Source organism: Passer domesticus, chromosome 7 (genome assembly GCF_036417665.1).
Source record: "Passer domesticus isolate bPasDom1 chromosome 7, bPasDom1.hap1, whole genome shotgun sequence".
Lineage (NCBI taxonomy): Eukaryota > Metazoa > Chordata > Aves > Passeriformes > Passeridae > Passer > Passer domesticus.
The window spans coordinates 41,019,094-41,036,920 of NC_087480.1; the positions used below are offsets into that span (position 1 = coordinate 41,019,094).

The following is a 17,827-nucleotide window of genomic DNA, read 5'->3' on the forward strand; positions in this document are numbered from 1 at the left end:
TTACATAAAGCCAGACCTTTACAGTTCAGTGATTGAATTAATGCATTTGAAAGGAGGAGAGGGGAAATGGTTTCAGGACAAACCAAACCAGATGGAAGAAGGTGGGGCTTAGCTTTCCTACCAGTTTTTTTGGGTGAACTCAAATACATCTTCCAAAGTTAATGTATTAAGTTAAGAATTATTTTATATTTGTTTGGAGGGGTAACAGGACAGAGAAGTCCAGTTACACAAAATTTGGATTTTATTGCATGTTTAAATGCTGTTATAGGTTCTTCAAGATAGAGGAAGAATGATTTCTAAGCCAGAGTTGCACTGAATGTCAGGTCCGTCCATATAAAACAATACAAAAAAATGAACCTGTCACACAGCCTTTTTAAATTTTTCTCCAATGTCTCATTTGTGGGTATTGAGATTTTTGGCGCAATATTATTTTAAAAAATTTATTGAGATACCAAATTACTGTCTCTTTCCTACATTGTGTACAGTAGTACTAGATTTGGGAGCATTAATTTTTTATTTCAAATAGAATTTTTTATGAGAAAAGAACTGCTAAATCTTTCAGATCAGCAGAAATACCCACTGTAATTCTAATTTTGGAGTCTTGGTTATATGATAAAGGCAATATTCACACATACAAGTTGAGGGAGCTATTTTGATCCCAGTGATAAAAACCCCTCCACAGACTGCTGCTATTTATCTGAGTGTTTACCCAGAGCACAACGTGTGGGGACAGTTGGAGAGGTTAGTGCTGTGGTTATGGACTGAGTTTTGCACAGGACGCTGCAAACAGGGATGTAAAAAACCTACACAGATTGTTTCAAATAGTGGTGAATACTGTGGTTTTGGCTCAACACATTTATGCCTTTCTAGATGAAAGTAGAACATAAGTTTGCTAGAAGCCAGAAGATTTTTTTATGAACTCTAACAGTCTGGGAAAAAAAGAAGTTGGCTCAAAGAAAAGAGAACTGAGATGAAAAAAATTAACTCCCGGAAAACAGTTTTGCTGCTTTTAAGAAAATCACAAATGCCTTTATTGTTCATTTGTTTCTATGTTTTTGCTACGTTTTGAGGCAGAAAGCAAAAGCAGTCTGACTATAGCTGTCTTAGGACAAAGCAACTTCAAAGTAGTTCAAAAGGATGAAAGAATTTAGCCAGGTACTGCTGTGACTTGTTGTCTAAAACCTTCTGGATGAGGCCCATCCTCTTGTGCATATAAAAACATCACACAGTGAAGAGTTCCTGCAGCATAAGTATAACTTGTGAAGGTTTCTTAAAACAGAAGAAATGAGAAATCTTGATTAACCAAAGTGGAGAACAAAAAATTGACTATTTGTTTTGATATGGCAGTGCAGGCAACTGCCTGGTGTGACATGGGATCAGCAGCTCTGCATGGACATGGCTGTCTGAGCATGTTGGCAGGAATGGGATGTTCATCCTCAAAGACTCCACCCAGAGACAAAACATTTCAATAAATAAATAGAGCAATGAAAATTTTAAGGCCTTTTATCTTGGTCTGGCTACAAAAGAACGAATACTGATTTGCCAGAATTCACAATGCATTTCTCAGACATTATTTTCCTTCAAAACAGTCAACTCCTTCAAATTTGAAAAATACCCACAAGGAGGGGAAGAAAACCTGGTAGTTGTACAAGCAAAGTGTATTGACATTTTTGGTCCTTCTAACTCTCAGTTCCTATTGCAATGCTAGGAGTAGGAAAGCTAATTTTGAGAGTAAACTAGCAAAGATTTTATGTGCTAGATCACTAATATCCAGGGAGCAGGGGGAGCAGGACAGGTGCAATTAAACATCAGCAATTTGGTATTGCTCATTTGTGTTGTAAAACTATTTCATTTTACATTATCAAAATGCTTATGTCTTTATATGGGCCTGTGAAGATCTAGTGAATTTAATTGTCCCAAACTAATATTATTTTCATGGTACTGTTTTCTCTCATTTTAAGAAAAATCCTAAGAAATAGTGAGGTGATGTAATGGTTAAAGAGATAGCATAAGAATTGATACTAGTGCTTGTCCCAGTAGGAGAACATTTCACATCTGTTATTTATGATGTGAAGCACCACTGGGGACAGCTTCAGTAACTATGTACATAGTAATACCTTTAATTAGACTAACAGAATAAATATTGCACACAGGCTTTAGGGATTTCATAAAAGCTCTACCCCTGATGGGGAGGAAATTGGTGCAACTGGAGAATGATAACTGTAACCTGGGAAGATCACTATCTCCTAAGTTCTTGTGCAGCAAGATTCTTGCAGCACTTGTGGGTAAAATTAAGGTTCCTCTATGACCTTTCAGACAAAACCTTCCTGTGAACTTGGAAAGCTTCAGAGTAAAATTTACTTGTCAGTCAAATGACAAATGTCAGATGACCTTCTGCTATTACTATACTTATATTTAAGATTAAAAAAACCCTCCAAATATCTTAGAAGTACTACAGAGGTTAGGTTATTAGAGCAGAAAAATATCTTTACCTGACACTATGCTGCCTCTCTTCTGGGCTGCACTGCCTGAGGTATAGAGCTGAAGCTTGGGGTAGGAGGCTTTGAAGTTAAAGCATAACAGGCTCTTTGTTTTCTGTGTTTTCCTTGCCATAAAGAGCACATAACTGCAGTGACAGAGTTCAGTGAATAGGGGCTTTACATGGCTGCCAGTGCAACACCTGCTGGCAGCTGAGTGTGACACCCCTGCAAACCTCTACCTGTGGCACAGGAAGGGACACAGAAACCCCTTGTTCGGCCTCATGTTTTATAATACTCAGAAATATACATATGCTGGGTTGCATTTTCCTCCTTGAAGCCAGTTTTTCCATGTGTTTCAGCCAACACAAGACCTGCAAACAGAAAAGAATAATTTTTCAGTTCAGAACTTTGGAAGCAATTATAGCAATGCTACAATTGAATTGTGACATCTTTAGCTTGTGGGCTGCTTTCAATGTAGTGGTCTGCAGGCATAAGTGGACAGGATATTTTAATAATCTGTGGCTGTGGATTATGTCTTGTGTCTGTCTTGAAATAAAAAGCCAATGGTTCAGTCTCCAGATTAAAAAAAGGGATTTTAAAATTAGACCTTTTTGCACAGTTGTCGCAAATTAATACTTTCATATGAATGCTTATTAGGGGCAAGGGAACTGAGGTAACAAAAAGTGAATTTCACCTTGTGGATGCAGAACGTCTGTTCAAATAATGGAATAGCAATAACCTCTGCTATCGTGGAGAAATAAGTGAAAACACATGAATTACCAGACTGGCTTCAACTTGTGTTCTTATCATTTGCATGCCTTGGTCCATTAACATTACTGCTTATCTTCTTACAGTACCTCTTTAAATTACTCTGTTTGTGGGTTTGGTTGTTTTAGTTTGGTGTGTTGTTGGTTTTTCAGTTTTTTGGGTTTTTTTTAAAGGTCTGTTTGTCCCTTGAAGAATTATAGGATCTGCTCTTACAAAGAACATGTAGCCCCTGCCAGATCTTTTTCTGACTTATTAAATGTTAATTTCCAAATGCAAGGTTTGAAAAAGTGGCAAATCTATGTATTTTTAACAAATAGATGCCCCTGAGCCATGTTTGATATGAAATAGTTTTTTAACATTCCAGTTTTATGTCAAGAGTTAATAATTTATCCAGAAAAATTCCACATAAAGTGAAAATTAGTGTCCATATTTTGCTGTTTAAAGTTTTATCTGAAACAGCACTTGTGGCTATTGCCTGAGATGCAGGCTAAAACCTTATTAAAAGCTGATCATCTACTGCAATATTTCATTCTCTATTTAGCTTTTTTAGTAGTTGAGAGCTTTCTTGGTGGGCCTTGTTTTGTTAACCATAAGAAAAAATTCTATACACGTATAAATTAAACTGGTGATGAAAAGTAGGTCAGTCCTTCAGTATGGCTTTTAGCTACATCTTAAAGATTTTTCTCTGCAGTGATTTGCTGATCCAGTTATTCTTAATATCATAATCCTTAAATTTATAATCCTCAGTGATAGTTAATGATTGCTAAATGCATAATTTTCCACATCCAGTGTCATCAGTGGCAGTGATACATTTGGTCACGTGTTTGTAAGTGGCTGTCTGTTTCAGAATCTGGTTATTTAAAGTGTATCTAATTTAATTACCAAACAGTGAATACACTGCCTGCAAAAGTCACTGACCTAGAATGTTGCCTCTAAGCTTTTGAGCATGGCTGATAGTGGAATGATGTAAAATGACATGAAAGCTGAAGACATAATTGCTCATTGTGAATCTTTTTTTTCAGTAGCTAACATTTTTCCAAAGATGAAAAGTGACAGTTATATATTTTTGGCAATGTTTCCCTGTAGGAAAGGAACAGGCAACCTACTTATTTTTTCTACTGTTAGGGCTGACTCAAAATTATATTCATAAGAAGTTTATTTACTGACATTTTAGACTGAATTTTTGAGCAGTCTGTACCCAAGTACTAATTTAGGGCTCTTATAGTCTAGGTATGTAGTCATGAAAAATGAGCTGTTGGAGGTTTAGGCACAGAATATCACAAGATTATTTCTAGGAGCAAATGCTGTGTTTTGGGAGTTTTTCAGAAAATTAAAAACCCCAAAACAATGAAGCATTCAAAATTCAGATGCCTCTTCTGAATATCTGGTTCTACAAAACGTAAAAATGCCATCTGGTGACAGATTTACCTTCTCTCAGATTCCATCAGACTGCGTGTGTGTTGTTCCCATTGCTTGCAAATTTACACTTGTAGCTGATGGGAATTGTACATATGTGAAAGCTTGGAAAGCAGTTACTGAGCAGCCTTATTTCCAAAAGAGCTGATAAAATGTAGCAGCCAACAGTCTTAAAGTGAACACAGAGCCTGAGCTCATGTTGCAGTGTTCTGTGCAGGCTCTGTGCTCACTCTAACAGTGGCTCTTACAGCTTCTGATGATGATGAAGGTACATCAGCTGTAGTCAGCCAGGAGCCAGTCTGGGTGCCATGCAGAGATACCAAGTTCTTTTCTCAGCAGGTGTGGAGGGTCTGCGTGTTCAGCTGTGAGTCCTCCTCTTAGAGGAGGATAGTGATGCCAGAACCTGTGAGCTCAAGTACAGGAAGCTGCTAATGTGATCTTACTGATTTGGGATCCAAGTCAAAATTTCTTTGTAGACCTTATATATAATATAAACACTTGTTGTATATAACTCTGTATTTGTGGTAGAAAGAAGGCAAAATAATGTGTTTCGAGAACTACAAATAGTCTTTAAAACATGGTCTATTATTTGTAGGCACTTTGATGAAATTAGTTTTTAGTTTCTGTACATCAAAGGATCGTATATCCTCCTGGAAAATAATTCTGTCATGAGTATCCTGAGCTAATCTGATGGTTCCTCACAGAAAATGAATAAGGTAGAAAGACTTCTATTTTGGGAAAATATAACTCTGGTACTCACGTAAGTAGAGAGGAGCCTCTAGTGCTAGACACTAAGATGGGAAAGGCATGCTCCTAAGTTCAATCAACAAACCCTTCTGCACAGGCATGCATGTCTCAGACTTGGATTTCTCCTCAGCAATGCTCCTGACCAGCTAGCAATAGACACAGTAATGCATTAGAATCTCCATACCAGGTTTAAAGCAGAAATCCTGTTCCCATATAGACAGGAATCTCTATAAGGAGGAAGGAAATGTAATGTTTTGTTTGGTTTTGGTTTGGTTTATTTTTCTCCTGCAAGGATGAAGTGTCTTAAGTGCCTGTCTGCCTCCACAAAAGACATTGATGGGACGGGTGGTGTAGCAGTGGAGAGATGAAAGAAGGGGAGTTTTTTTGTTTGGTTTTGTTTTTAGAATTCACTCTTAACAGTCAGTTTGTGGTATCCACTTTGAGCAGACCTGTGGTTTGGTTATCTCACTCTTGATACATGTCAGCTGGTTCCAGGAGGCACTTCCAGTCAGCACTTACCAGCATTTGTACATGTACCTGCATTGCCTAAATTGTGCAGAACATAAATCATGTCTTGTGAAGGCTGATACACATCTGAAGTCCCCATGTAGCTCTAGGCCAGAGAGGGATGCCAATAAGCACCCAAAATAAAGAAGCCCTGGGTATTGTGACAGGAGGTATTTTAAAAGATGTGACAATGTTTTGTTTGGATTTTTTTTTCTCAAATGTAACCAATGAGTGGCTTGCTTTGCTAGCTCTGTGTCAAAATAATGGGAACTGATGGAAGTGCACAATGTGAAGGGAGAGAGAGGAAACAGGCTGACATTGCTTCAAGATACACACTTGTGCTGTGGGAGCCATCGTCAGCCAAAAATAAGCTGTGAGCTCTTTCCCACCCACATAGCTCAAGCTTTATGAAGCTAAGGAGACTGTCATGTGGTGGCAAAGGCCAGATTATCATAATGTGGGTGAGATGTTTCTGCCCAAAAATACTCTCCTGCCTGTTGTGTTCTGAAGCTCCTTATTTGTACCTGCAGAGCAGTAATCTGCACCAATGGAGTAGTGAAGTGTCCAAGTGCTGTTTGTGTGGGGCACCTACAGTTTGTGTGTGGGCAGAAGTGCTCTCTCTGTAGGTGGAAACGTGTGTTTTTTCAAGTACATGTTATTTTGTTTCTCCTCTTCCTCCTCCCCCAGGAGTGACATCTACCTCTGTATTTTTTCCCTTAGTGTAGGATGTGTGGGACCATACTTCTTTTACAGTTCTCTTGTATGTTGGCTTACCAAATCCTCAGCTTGTACAAATTGGCATAATTTCACTGAAACTGATAAAAGTATTTCGACTCCAAAACCAGCAGAGAATCTGAATTCATTAAGTAGCAGTCCATGATCCACACGAACTTCTGTAACAATCTCCTGCAATTGTTTTGGGGGTGTACAGAGAGATTCCTGGAGAGTCTACAAAAATCTCTTTTAAGTTTTGCTGTAGGCCACAGCTGGCTGCTGTCTATAAAGTCATGTCTTATTTTTTTCTCCTGCTGTCTCCTACAGTTATATCCTGAATATCTCTCAAAGTTCCTTCAGTTTTGTTATCCCTCTAGCAGTTTGTGGCCTTCCTGAAGCATGTTCACTGTCCCTGTCTGTGGGAGAGCCTAATTTCATCATGTCTGTTGGTCTGGTCACCAGCAGCATATTGATACTGAGTGAACTGGGTGGCATTTAAATGTAAATCTATTGTCATGAACTCGAGGCTTACCACGGCTCATTATTTTGAGGCAAGCATAGTAATTAGCACGGGGTGTACTCTATGATAATTAGGAATGTTTTACACATCAGATGGTGATGTTGACTTTTGAGGGCAACCACCTGGACTCAACTCTCACTAGCTAAAACAAATATTTTTGTATTTCTTTTCGTTTCAGTGTTTCAAAATGCCTGTGGTAAAATACTTTAACTGTTTAATCACTAAATAATAGATCCATGCAATCAATTAGCTGAACAGTAGGATTAGTGGGACAAGTTGCTGGTACCCAGAGGTGACGCCATAGCTGAGATATGCAGTTTATGTGTATCGTCATTTCTCTTGAGTGCAAGGTGAAACATCCACTCTCTTGAAAGCCAGGCACACATTCCTTTCCAGTTCTCTCTCCTCTTTACCTGGCCTGGTATTTGTACCTTCTAAGCACTGGTATCTTAGATTTGTGGTATCTGGTCCATTTTTGACATTTTTTTCATCATAAAAATGTCATGTGACATTCCTAGTGGAGAAAATAATGATGATTAAAAAAATACTCACAAAACCCCACCTAACAAAACACAACTCAGAAATTTATATCATCAGGTCTCAATATAATCTCTGTGAATTTGTTAGATTAAAGCAGATTCATTAAAACATCAAAATTTTTAGGGCTATCTTGGAAGCAGCTGTATTTCATGAAGTAAAATCAGGAAAGATAAGAAAATATGTACTATGGATCTATATTCTGTGTGCAGATCTTGGGGGCTTATTTCTGATTTACTGTGAAATATAGACAGTTTCTGTTCTAACTCATGCCTTTTGTGGATTAGTTTCTGTACCTGAAGCTTTCCCTAATTTTCAGGTGTTAGTTCATATCCAAACCTAGGAGGGGAAGGGTGTGTTTTCATTTCTAGTGGCAGTGCAAATGCAGCCTCATAAGAAGATGTAGAAGCTGGGCATTTCTGTCAGTTTTCATAAGAATTGTATTTGAAAGCTGTGCAATTTGAAGACTTAGCCTGTTTCCTCCTCAGATCAATAATTGCTAAACTCAAACATAAACCTTCTGTTATGTGTATTTGTCAGACATATTTGTGTTCAGTGTGTGATTACTGCCTGTTATGAAGTGAAGGCTCTACCACAGCCATGGAAATACTGAGCTTGTAAATACCCTTTAGGTGCAGACAGCAGGAAAAGTTAATCATTATGCTTCTGCTGCCTCTTTTTCAGGTTGTACTCCTAAATAATGTGGGGGAAATGCAGTACAATGGAAAGTGTCATTTTAAAAAATAAATCATGAGAGGCTTCTGCTTGTGTTCAAAGTTCATCCCCACTTCTATGTGTTACCATGTAACTTCTGGCACTAATATTCAAAACATTAATGACTTGGAGGGGGTGGGGGGGGAAGGAGGAGCTATATTTTAAAAAAAAAATCTCTTAAATTCAAAAAATTGCATGTGTTGCATTTCAAGAGGATGAAATAATCTATTTTAAACTAGGAATGAACTTGTGGATGCTGTATCTACGGAGTAATGTCAGATAAATATAATGTGTTAACTGTGTGGTGCCATTACAGATGCTTTTTTGGCTGAAAAGGATCAGTGATTTCTTGTAAAATAAAGAGACATCAGGTTATTTCAGCTAGCTCTGGCTGGGCTCTTTGGAATGTGGTCTAAGTTTCTGGCACTTTCTGCACTTAAGGAGGATGTATGGGAAGAACAAAAAAAAGTAAAGTTCAAACAAAATTATACAAACCTAAATAAAAGAGAAGGCAAGATGTAAAAATTATTCTGTAATGGGTATGACCATACCAGTGCTTGGAAAAATAATTGATTACCATTGTAACTCTGGCAAGGAACAAAGATATATGTTAATGGGGGGAAAAAAAGGTAGTTGGCAAGAAAACTAGGTATTTACATGAAGTAAAAGTCAGAATTGCAGGAGCATTCTTTTTTTTTTTTTTTTTTCCCAGAAAGACATGGTTGGAGTCTAAAACTGTCTAGATACTGTTTCTATTTCAACTATAAATGACTTCTGTATTTAACTCTTTAACTTACTGTGTCACTTCACCATCTGTAAAGCAAGAGATGTAATTGTGGTGGTGTCAGCTGTGCCAAAAAGCAAGTCTATCATGTTCATCCTGCCGTGGTCCTGAATATCACAGACTATTTCTATCAGAAATTCTTTGACTTGTAGTTTTAGACGTACAACCAAGTGTGTTTCTGTACTTGCTAAGCAGAAGTTATAGAATTGATGCAGAAGCTGTTGGGTTGGATGTTTTAAATTATTTTGTGACAGAAGCCAGGGAGAAAAAAGAACTTAGAGGTAATTAAAACCAACAAAAAAGGCAAAAACAAAACAACAAAACAAACCAAAAAAAAAAACCACACCAAAAAAACCCCAACAACTGCAAAGCTCGTAACAAGCCCTTAGTAGCACCTCTGCTGTCTTCCAGCATGGTGATGGGCACACTGGGGAGCAGCAACTGATCTCTCATGGATGGGAAGTGCATTCCCTCTCCTCTTCCTCCACTGCTGTAAAAGCAGTGCTCCTATTATGTCAAGGTCCATTGCATTTACTGCAACTTTGATATGCTTGACCTAAAAATATTGCTGTGAGTGAATTATTTACAATGACAATGAGGAGCAATTTTCTAGAATGTTTCTATGCCTGTGGGCATTGTACTGAGTACATATGTATGTTATTAACAAAACCCGTGAAAATTACCATGAAACCTTTCCACAGTATATCACAGTTATCATTGCCAAATTGGGATTGTTCTGTGGCTTTACAGCATAAGGAAACACATGTACAGGCCAACATTTCTTGTGGGATATGGAATAATGGTATTGTTTTCCAAAAAATATTATGAAATAACTAGTCTGTAGAGGTTGATTTCAAGTTGTGTGAAGTACTACATAGTTGTGCACTAAGGAGGCATTTTTCTATTTCTATATGAAAACATGGTGTAACTGAAGTCACTGATAAATTCCCATGCTAGGCACCATTAAAAAGACACGTCCTACAAATTCTTCTCTTCAGAAACCAGTAAAAACTTGCAGTTGGGGTGGAAATATTTTATATTTGTAATGAGGCTGGACTATCTGTACCTAGGTCAATGCTGGCTGAGGTTTCTGCACCCCAATGTAGTAGGGTAGGAATAGCTGTTATACCATTAGTAAGTGTATGGAACAAAATGATGATAGAAATCAGCAGAGATGTGTATTTTTGAGGAAAAGTACTGCCTTAAAAAAGGATGTAACACTATCTTTTTCTTGCAGTGGAGTCTGTCTCTCCTCAATGCTAATCATTCAGGCATTATCAGTTAGCAGAGAAAACATATCTACAGAAACCACTCATGTTCCAGGACATTAGTTCTTCCCAGTGATGAGAAATTCCAGATTCTTCTGTTTCCATAAGTATTTTCTCTGTTAAAGGCACATAACACATCTATAACTAGTATTAATAAGTGTTTTGCAAAATGAAGAGCTGGTTTTGAAGTTCAGTAAAGAACTGTTTTGTAACAAAAAACATACTAGTTACAACTTAATTTGAAATTTTCTTCTTCTAGACAGAACATATACCTCTGAGTCTTGCTTTCAATATGATCTTTATCTCCCTCCAGTATGTAAGTCTGTAGTAATTCAAATTCCCATTTTTGTAGAAATGGGTAAACATAAAGATACAGGCTTATCTCTGAACAGCGTTGCTGAGAAATCATTTATCCATAGCAACTCTTCCTTTTAATACTTTACTCTTCTGTCTCTGACCATGATAGTATCCAGTGAACAACACAACATGTGGGTTCTTCTCCAGTGAATATTGGAATGAAAAAATATAATCTTCCCAAACACTGATTTTAAATAATGTCCAAATAATTTCAATATTTATTTTGCTAGTGTGGTTATGTTTATTGAGGAACTGGAGGAGGAGTCCATAAATATTAGTTTCACATGTGACAGAGGACTGATCTCTTTCATGATTGAAATGCATTCCTACCATTTAATTAAATTGATAACAGTTCAAGAAGTGACTGTAGATGTATTGCCCCATGACAGCCTTGACACTTTTCTGCTGTTCAGTTCCTACACAGTGAAGCAAGCTCAGTACACAAGATTACTTGTATGCTAAGGAAACTTTGTAAATAATCAGACTGAAGTACTGTTTATAAACATTCCCATAATGAGAAGAATGATATGAGTGATATGATGATATGCTGTGAGTTTTCCAGATTTTGTAAGCAATTTGCTGCAGAGTATTTCAGTTGCACTGAGTCTAAAGGCTGAACTTACCTTGGATGACTGTGTGAAGGGAGAAATGTAGACTGGTCCTTTTTTGTGTCTGACCAGGTTAATAAAGGGTTACAAAGAAATACGGACACAATTGTGAGCTTATTTACAGTTTATTTTCTTATTGCAAAACTCAGAATGTGACATAGGTACTCAGTACACAGTAACTTTAAAATTTAACCACTTTTCCATTATTATTTCTGGATATACATTTCTTTACTATCTTTCAGATCCCTAAAAATAGTAAATGCAATAGTATTTGTGTTCTTAAAATCAGTTTAATGTAAAATTAATTAATATTTTTATATAACTTTTTAATCCATAACTCTTAAATCCCATTTGTTCCCAGTTGTATTTGTCATGACAAGTATAGAATAATCTTTTGAACTCTTCAGCAATGCCTACTTAAATGGCAATTAAATCTTCTTTCCTCTTATGCCAGAATCCTTAGGAGTGAATATACAGAGCTTCCTGTCCTGTTATTTTTTCTGCACGCATAATAAATAAGAATTTTCACATTTTCAGTGGTACTGAACCCTGTGAGGACAATATTCCCAAAAGGCAGCGGGTTTTTTTTTTCTAGTCAGCTAAATTAAATACACTCAAAACCAAGCAAGCAAAAAGTGGATACCCCCAACTATTTTTCTGACCAGAGAATTGTAGCTTATAAGTGTTTGCTTCTCACTATTGCCTTCAGAGCTGCTGCTCCTCGCAACAGCAACTGTACAATGTGGGGCCACAGTTGCATTCATTGTTCAGTGAGCTTGTCCACATAGTTAAACCCACCGACAGCAATGAATGTTGATTGTGACCTTTTTGTAAAGCTTGGCAGGGTGAGGGAGAAACATCCTATGATGGTTAGGTTGCTATCTTCGGTGTTAAGGCCTGAAAGCATGAAGTAAGGAGGAGGATGGTTAGCTGGAGGGTACAATCAACGGTCGATGGTTTTCACTTTAATTCCAAACTCACCGACAGCGTTGAATGTTCACTGAAGCAACCACTACAACAGAACTCCATTGACTTGACTGCATCCTCAAATGTCTGAAAGTAGGTGGGGAAAATCAAAATTCATACAGTGGTTTTAATGATACAGATGATGCAACTTCAATCATTTTTCTCTTACCGAAACCAACACCCTTCTCTGCTGATCATGTTTCAGTGTTTCTGCAAGGAGCTGGCAGTTTCCCAGGCTTCTTTCTATGAAAAGAAAATATGTTTCTGTTACTCAGGCTTTAAAAATAAAGGTTAGAGATCCAGGCACGAGTGGATTCATGTTGTTTGTTATCTCACAAGACTGAACTTCACAGTAAAACAAAACAGGAGATCCCATAAATGAACGAAGCTGGCTAAGAGTTGTACAAATTAGTGTTGCCAATTAGAGATTGCTCAATTGAGGAAAATTTCTTCTATTGACATGGTTCAATTGGATTAAAACTTGTTTAGGATTGATGAAAAATAAATTTTCTTTAAAGAAGGCTTAATTTTTCAAAAAACATCTCAGAGACAGCCCTTTTTTCCTTGCAAATTTTCACACATGCAGAACCTGTTGTGATAGTTTTCAGGAGGAAAAAAGGTGACTATATATCAAGGCTTGACCTATATTTATTTTAAATTTTTTTTTGTGTCAGCATGTTCTGCACATCCAGCTGATCACAACACAGTGATCCTTATTCTTAAAAATTTCCACAGTAACACAGCACTTTTTCCTCATCTTCTGAGCTTTCCAACTCAATTGTTCCAACTATTAATAAAAATACTTAAAAATTAAGGTTGTAGGTTTTGTGTTGCAGAAGAGTTTTAGAGACAAAACATTACAATCCAGACATTTTACCTTATTTTCATTTGCGAGCAGAGTTCTGATGCAGGTGTTCTTGAAGCTCAGCTTGTTAGAATTCTTTTCTGCTAAGTCCACTCTTTAGCGTGCTGAAATTACGTGACTGATTCATTGACTTACGTGCATTGGTGTTTGTTTACCTTATCCTTTGGTTAAAGATGCCCTCTGCTCTCTCTGTTCCATCCATTGTTATTTATAAGGCTTTAAAAATGTTTGGGGGTTTGTCTGTACTTGTGTAAAGGGAACCCACACTAAAGATCATCAGTGTGCTGCTTGAGCCTATTTTGTAAACAAACACTATGACAAGGACTTGGTCCTAACTGTTTCTTTCAACTAGTTGTTTTCTGTAGAGGTATTTATTGCATCATTTAACTCAACTGTATTTTCCATCTAATACAACTAAAAGAAAAATCTTTAAAATATAGCCTACTGGAAAAGTAGACAAGAAGAGAATCAACTATTAAGGTGGATTAGATGTGTTCTGGTTTTGATTATGAATACAGCTAAACCAAATACATTTTAATTAAATGTGGCAGCCCACCTTTCTTTCCCAGTACAGCAGCGCAGGACATTTGCTGCCAATACTTTAGCTGTGATTATTTTTATTTCTCCATTTAGTTGTACTGAAGTTTCCAAGGTTTAATTCCATGGATGTTAGGAGAAGACCTCTGCACACTGGCATGAGTGATGAGAGAATAAGACTCTCCAACTCAGTCTTATGTGCATCTTTTCAACATTGGTCTAGCCAAATGAATTAACTTTACAGCTTAGGTTGCTCATGTTTAAGATCTGCCCTATTATTAGCTTGTTTTCTGTACACCATTTCTTTCAGTACTCATTCCTATGCCCTTCTTCCCTGCTTCCATCTGTCACTTCATATTTCAGTATGGGGGCTTGCCTGGCTGATATCTGGAAATGGGGATGGGGTGCAGGGGAAGGAGAGGAGCTGTGTAGAGTTTGTGGCCGGGTGGATTACATCTTCGAAGGAATTACTTTCACAGGTTGTTACTAATGCCTCCCCACCCCCATCATGGGAAACATTGGTATTTCCTTGGTCACCTAGCCTGGGAAATGGGCTGAAACTTCTAAGTAGGAAAGGTATTTCTGGGTTCCAGCCCTGATTCCTGATGTGTGCAGGTTATGCAGGGTAAATATGCTTTCATCTTTTCATCTGGTTTTCATTTTTTTTTTAAATCCCTTTTTGGGCTTAGCTAGCTGTTACAAATGCCAGCTTTATCTTAAATTTTATTTTAGATCTGCAGGCTTATGTGAGCATTCAGATTGGATGTATTTTTTTATTTATTTAAGGTTAGTAGGTCATAAATAAACCAAAGCACTTTCCTTGCTTTGAGCAATAGGGTCATGATGTACATGAAATATCGCTTTAAAAAAACTGCAACCTAACGTGAATTGACAGAGGTACATGAGGAAGTAGTTCATCGTGTTGCTGCAAAGGCCATAGGGATTTGGGCTGCTGGAGCTGCCTGTCTTAGGAATAGATTAGATATCTTGTCTGATGACCTGTATTTAATTTAAGTGACTGCCTTTGCAAGTCCTTCCAGAGGGCAACTGTGTGAAGTAGAGCATCTCATCTTCAGTCTTCAGTCCTTTTCCTCCTCTTGATGGCCTGACCTAAATTGAAGATATGGTTGTTGTTCTTGCACAAATAGGCAATTATTTCAATACTATGTGAACTGCATCTTCAGTTCTAATTAATTACCTTTTCCATTTTGACCTTGCTATGTTGAATCACAAGACCAACATTCCAACTTCACTGCAGTGGTTAATACTGAGAAACTGTTATACAATGCACTCATGTTAACAACTGCCTTATGTGAAACAGAGGCAAAAGCTCCCTCTTGCTGCTTAGAAATGGTGGAGCTGTCAAGTACTACCCTGCCCTGCTTATTGCCCCACCTTTTCCTCTCTTCCTCCTTTCTTGCCCACACATATGCTCGATGAGATATGAAAGATGTCAGCCAGATCAAAGTCTGGCTTGCAGGCCACTTCAAACAGCTGCCTTGGAACTGTTACCAATCTTTCTGCTCGTACAGCAGGGAGATTGCTTAGGAACAAATACTTAGGTGAACACACAGAACTCAGCCTTGGGGCACTTGTAGCTTTAGGTGTTTTTTCTAATGTTGCATTAAAACAGAATGTCTATTCAGAATGTGTACTGCTTAAAATACCATGTTAGCAAATTTATGAGGTAGGTACTTCACGTGGTTTACAGCATCATTTTTCTTTCACTGACATGGAATTGTTTGTTAGTGGAAGGTGGAGTTAAAACTTTTTGAAGCCAAATATTCGTTTGTATAAAAGGAAGACAGCGGAACAGTGTTCATACTGATACTGCAAAGTTATCTCATGGATGCAGTTGTTGGCTACTTCCACCTCCCACTTGCCCTCTCCCACAGTCTGTCAACAGACTTCCAGTTAAACACTCGGGGACAGGAAGAAATGCAATGTGTGGATGTGTTTTTTTTAATTGTCTTGCAAAACACAATTCCAGTGGCAGCATCTAAAAATGGCAGTAGCACACTTGGGATCAGATTCTCAGCTAGAGTAAACTGACACAGCTCCATTGACGTCAGTGGTATCTGGGTTTACACCAGCTGACACCTGGATGCTCATCTGGAAAAAAAGTGAATTAGAATGATCAGTTATTGGTTCTTACATTTTCAATTTTTTGTGTTGTGTTCATCTTTTTTATGAAACCTTTCTAAAATGACAAATTTTCATGTTGTATTGACATTTTACTTTCAATAAATCAGCAGTAATACTAAATCTCAGTAACTATTGACACTGCTGTGCTTCCACTGAAAGGAATTAAATCCAGTTGACTGTAGTTATTAGAAATTCAATTTGTTCTTAGATGACTTTGAGTTATATGCTGAAAGTAAAAAATCTGTGCAGCTATCAAGAGGACAAAATGAAAAGTATTTGTTTCTTCTGTGATCTAAAAAACTACAAGAACAGAATCAAATAACAACCACTGTAATCTAAGACTCTCACTGTGTTCTACAGACACTACCTGCAGTTGTTTCTGCAGTGTGTTGGAGTGTAGCATCAGCTCCTAATTACTGATGCAGTAAATCTAAGGCTAATGTTTTTAAAGAAATCTGACCACACAATCACCATGTTTTCATGTTGCCTTAGACCTATGGAAACATCTCTGTTAACCTCTGCTGGGGAAAAAAAAAAGTTTGAGGGAGTATTTCACCATTTACTGGAGTACAGCCATCTCTGGGGAAGAGAGCAGCTGCATAACATCTTGAAGCACTAGTGCATGCCAGCCTGAGACAGAAGCAAAAAATTGTGATTGCTGTTTAAATTCTGCATTCTACAAGGCTGCTTTTTTGTACATTCCTGGTTCTTTCTCATGGAATAAGAGGGTGGAAAAACAGAAAACACTTTGAGGTGAAATATTGTCCACAAAACTAGTTTTTAAAGTAAATCAAAACTTGTTTAACATGCACAGCCATCACGGAGTGATCTGAAGTTCACTCAGTCTTATCAGAGTTCTGATGGCCCAGAAACTGTGACATCTCCAAACATGTTGCTTTGTAGGCTTTGACTAAATTTTTGGGTTAGATTTGCTGTCCAAAAATTGACTGTGCTCTTGAAATGAAACCCATCAGCTAATATTACATGTTTACAACACAGGCTATGAGGTGGGATACTGATTAGCCAAGCTAATTTAGGAACAGAACAAATGTGAGGAGCAGTATATTAGCTCAATCAGATATTTGATTGCGCTTCCAGAAATAATTTAATTGCAAAGCTCAAAACTATGCTTCGCCCATTAGAATTTCACCTGATTAGTATTTTGTTAAATCTTGATACTAAAGAAACTTCCAAGCCCATATTTAATGTGAAAGTACACACAGTAATATTGGCTTTTTACTTACTGTTTAGATTTATTGCATCTTAATCAATATAAATTGTTACTCTTATTTAACAAATCATAGTTACACTCATGTTCTAAAAGCACTTTTATATCTGCCTGTTTGAGCCTGACTGCAATTTATTACTTCATGTTGTTAGTCCTGTTTGACATTGTAAGCACTTTTCCAGCCTACAGGATTCAGGCCCTGGCTCTATGAGATTTGCTTTTTCTTTAAAGCCAAGAAATTGGTAAATAAATTCTAATACTGCCTGCAACTTACCAGTCTCATGGATCACAATTCTCTACTCTTTGTTATTGGAACACATTACTATTTATGGAAGATATGCACATATTTCAGTGTCCATAAATCATATGCAAACATCTGTTCTTTAGATCAGTAGATGGGGTATAGTAACTGGTTCTTACATTAATAGCCATGAAGTAATGCTCACCTATTGATGTTATACTTAAACTTTAATATTTTAGCAAATGTTTCGGTAATTTAACATTTCAGGCAATATTAATCAAAACAGGAGAAATTGCAAGCATAGAGTTAGTTCTGTATAGCCTGTACCTGAAAAATGCCAAGTGAAAGTTGTAAGAGGGTAAATATTCACAGCAACATGATCAACCTGGCTAAAACACAAAAGGTTCTGTTAGTAATTCTCTCTG

General features: G+C 37.3%; 1 protein-coding gene across 37 annotated transcripts in view; it reads right to left on the minus strand.

The window, feature by feature from the left end:
• Positions 1-351: 351 nt before the first annotated feature.
• LOC135304962 (uncharacterized) overlaps positions 352-17,827 on the minus strand; it is a 72,979-nt gene continuing 55,503 nt past the window's right edge. For 6 of the 37 annotated variants that reach the window (XR_010366237.1, XR_010366233.1, XR_010366216.1 and 3 more), the window contains one exon: positions 11,530-14,898. Coding sequence is in view for 2 of the 37 variants with exons in the window: in XM_064427967.1 (XP_064284037.1) it covers positions 2,642-2,851; positions 12,402-12,473; positions 12,556-12,629 (356 nt within the window). In the remaining 35 variants the exon portion in view is untranslated. Of the gene's footprint in view, positions 2,852-11,529; positions 17,792-17,827 lie in introns of those variants that run through there. The other 31 variants (XR_010366224.1, XR_010366221.1, XR_010366219.1 and 28 more) reach the window with 16 other exon arrangements.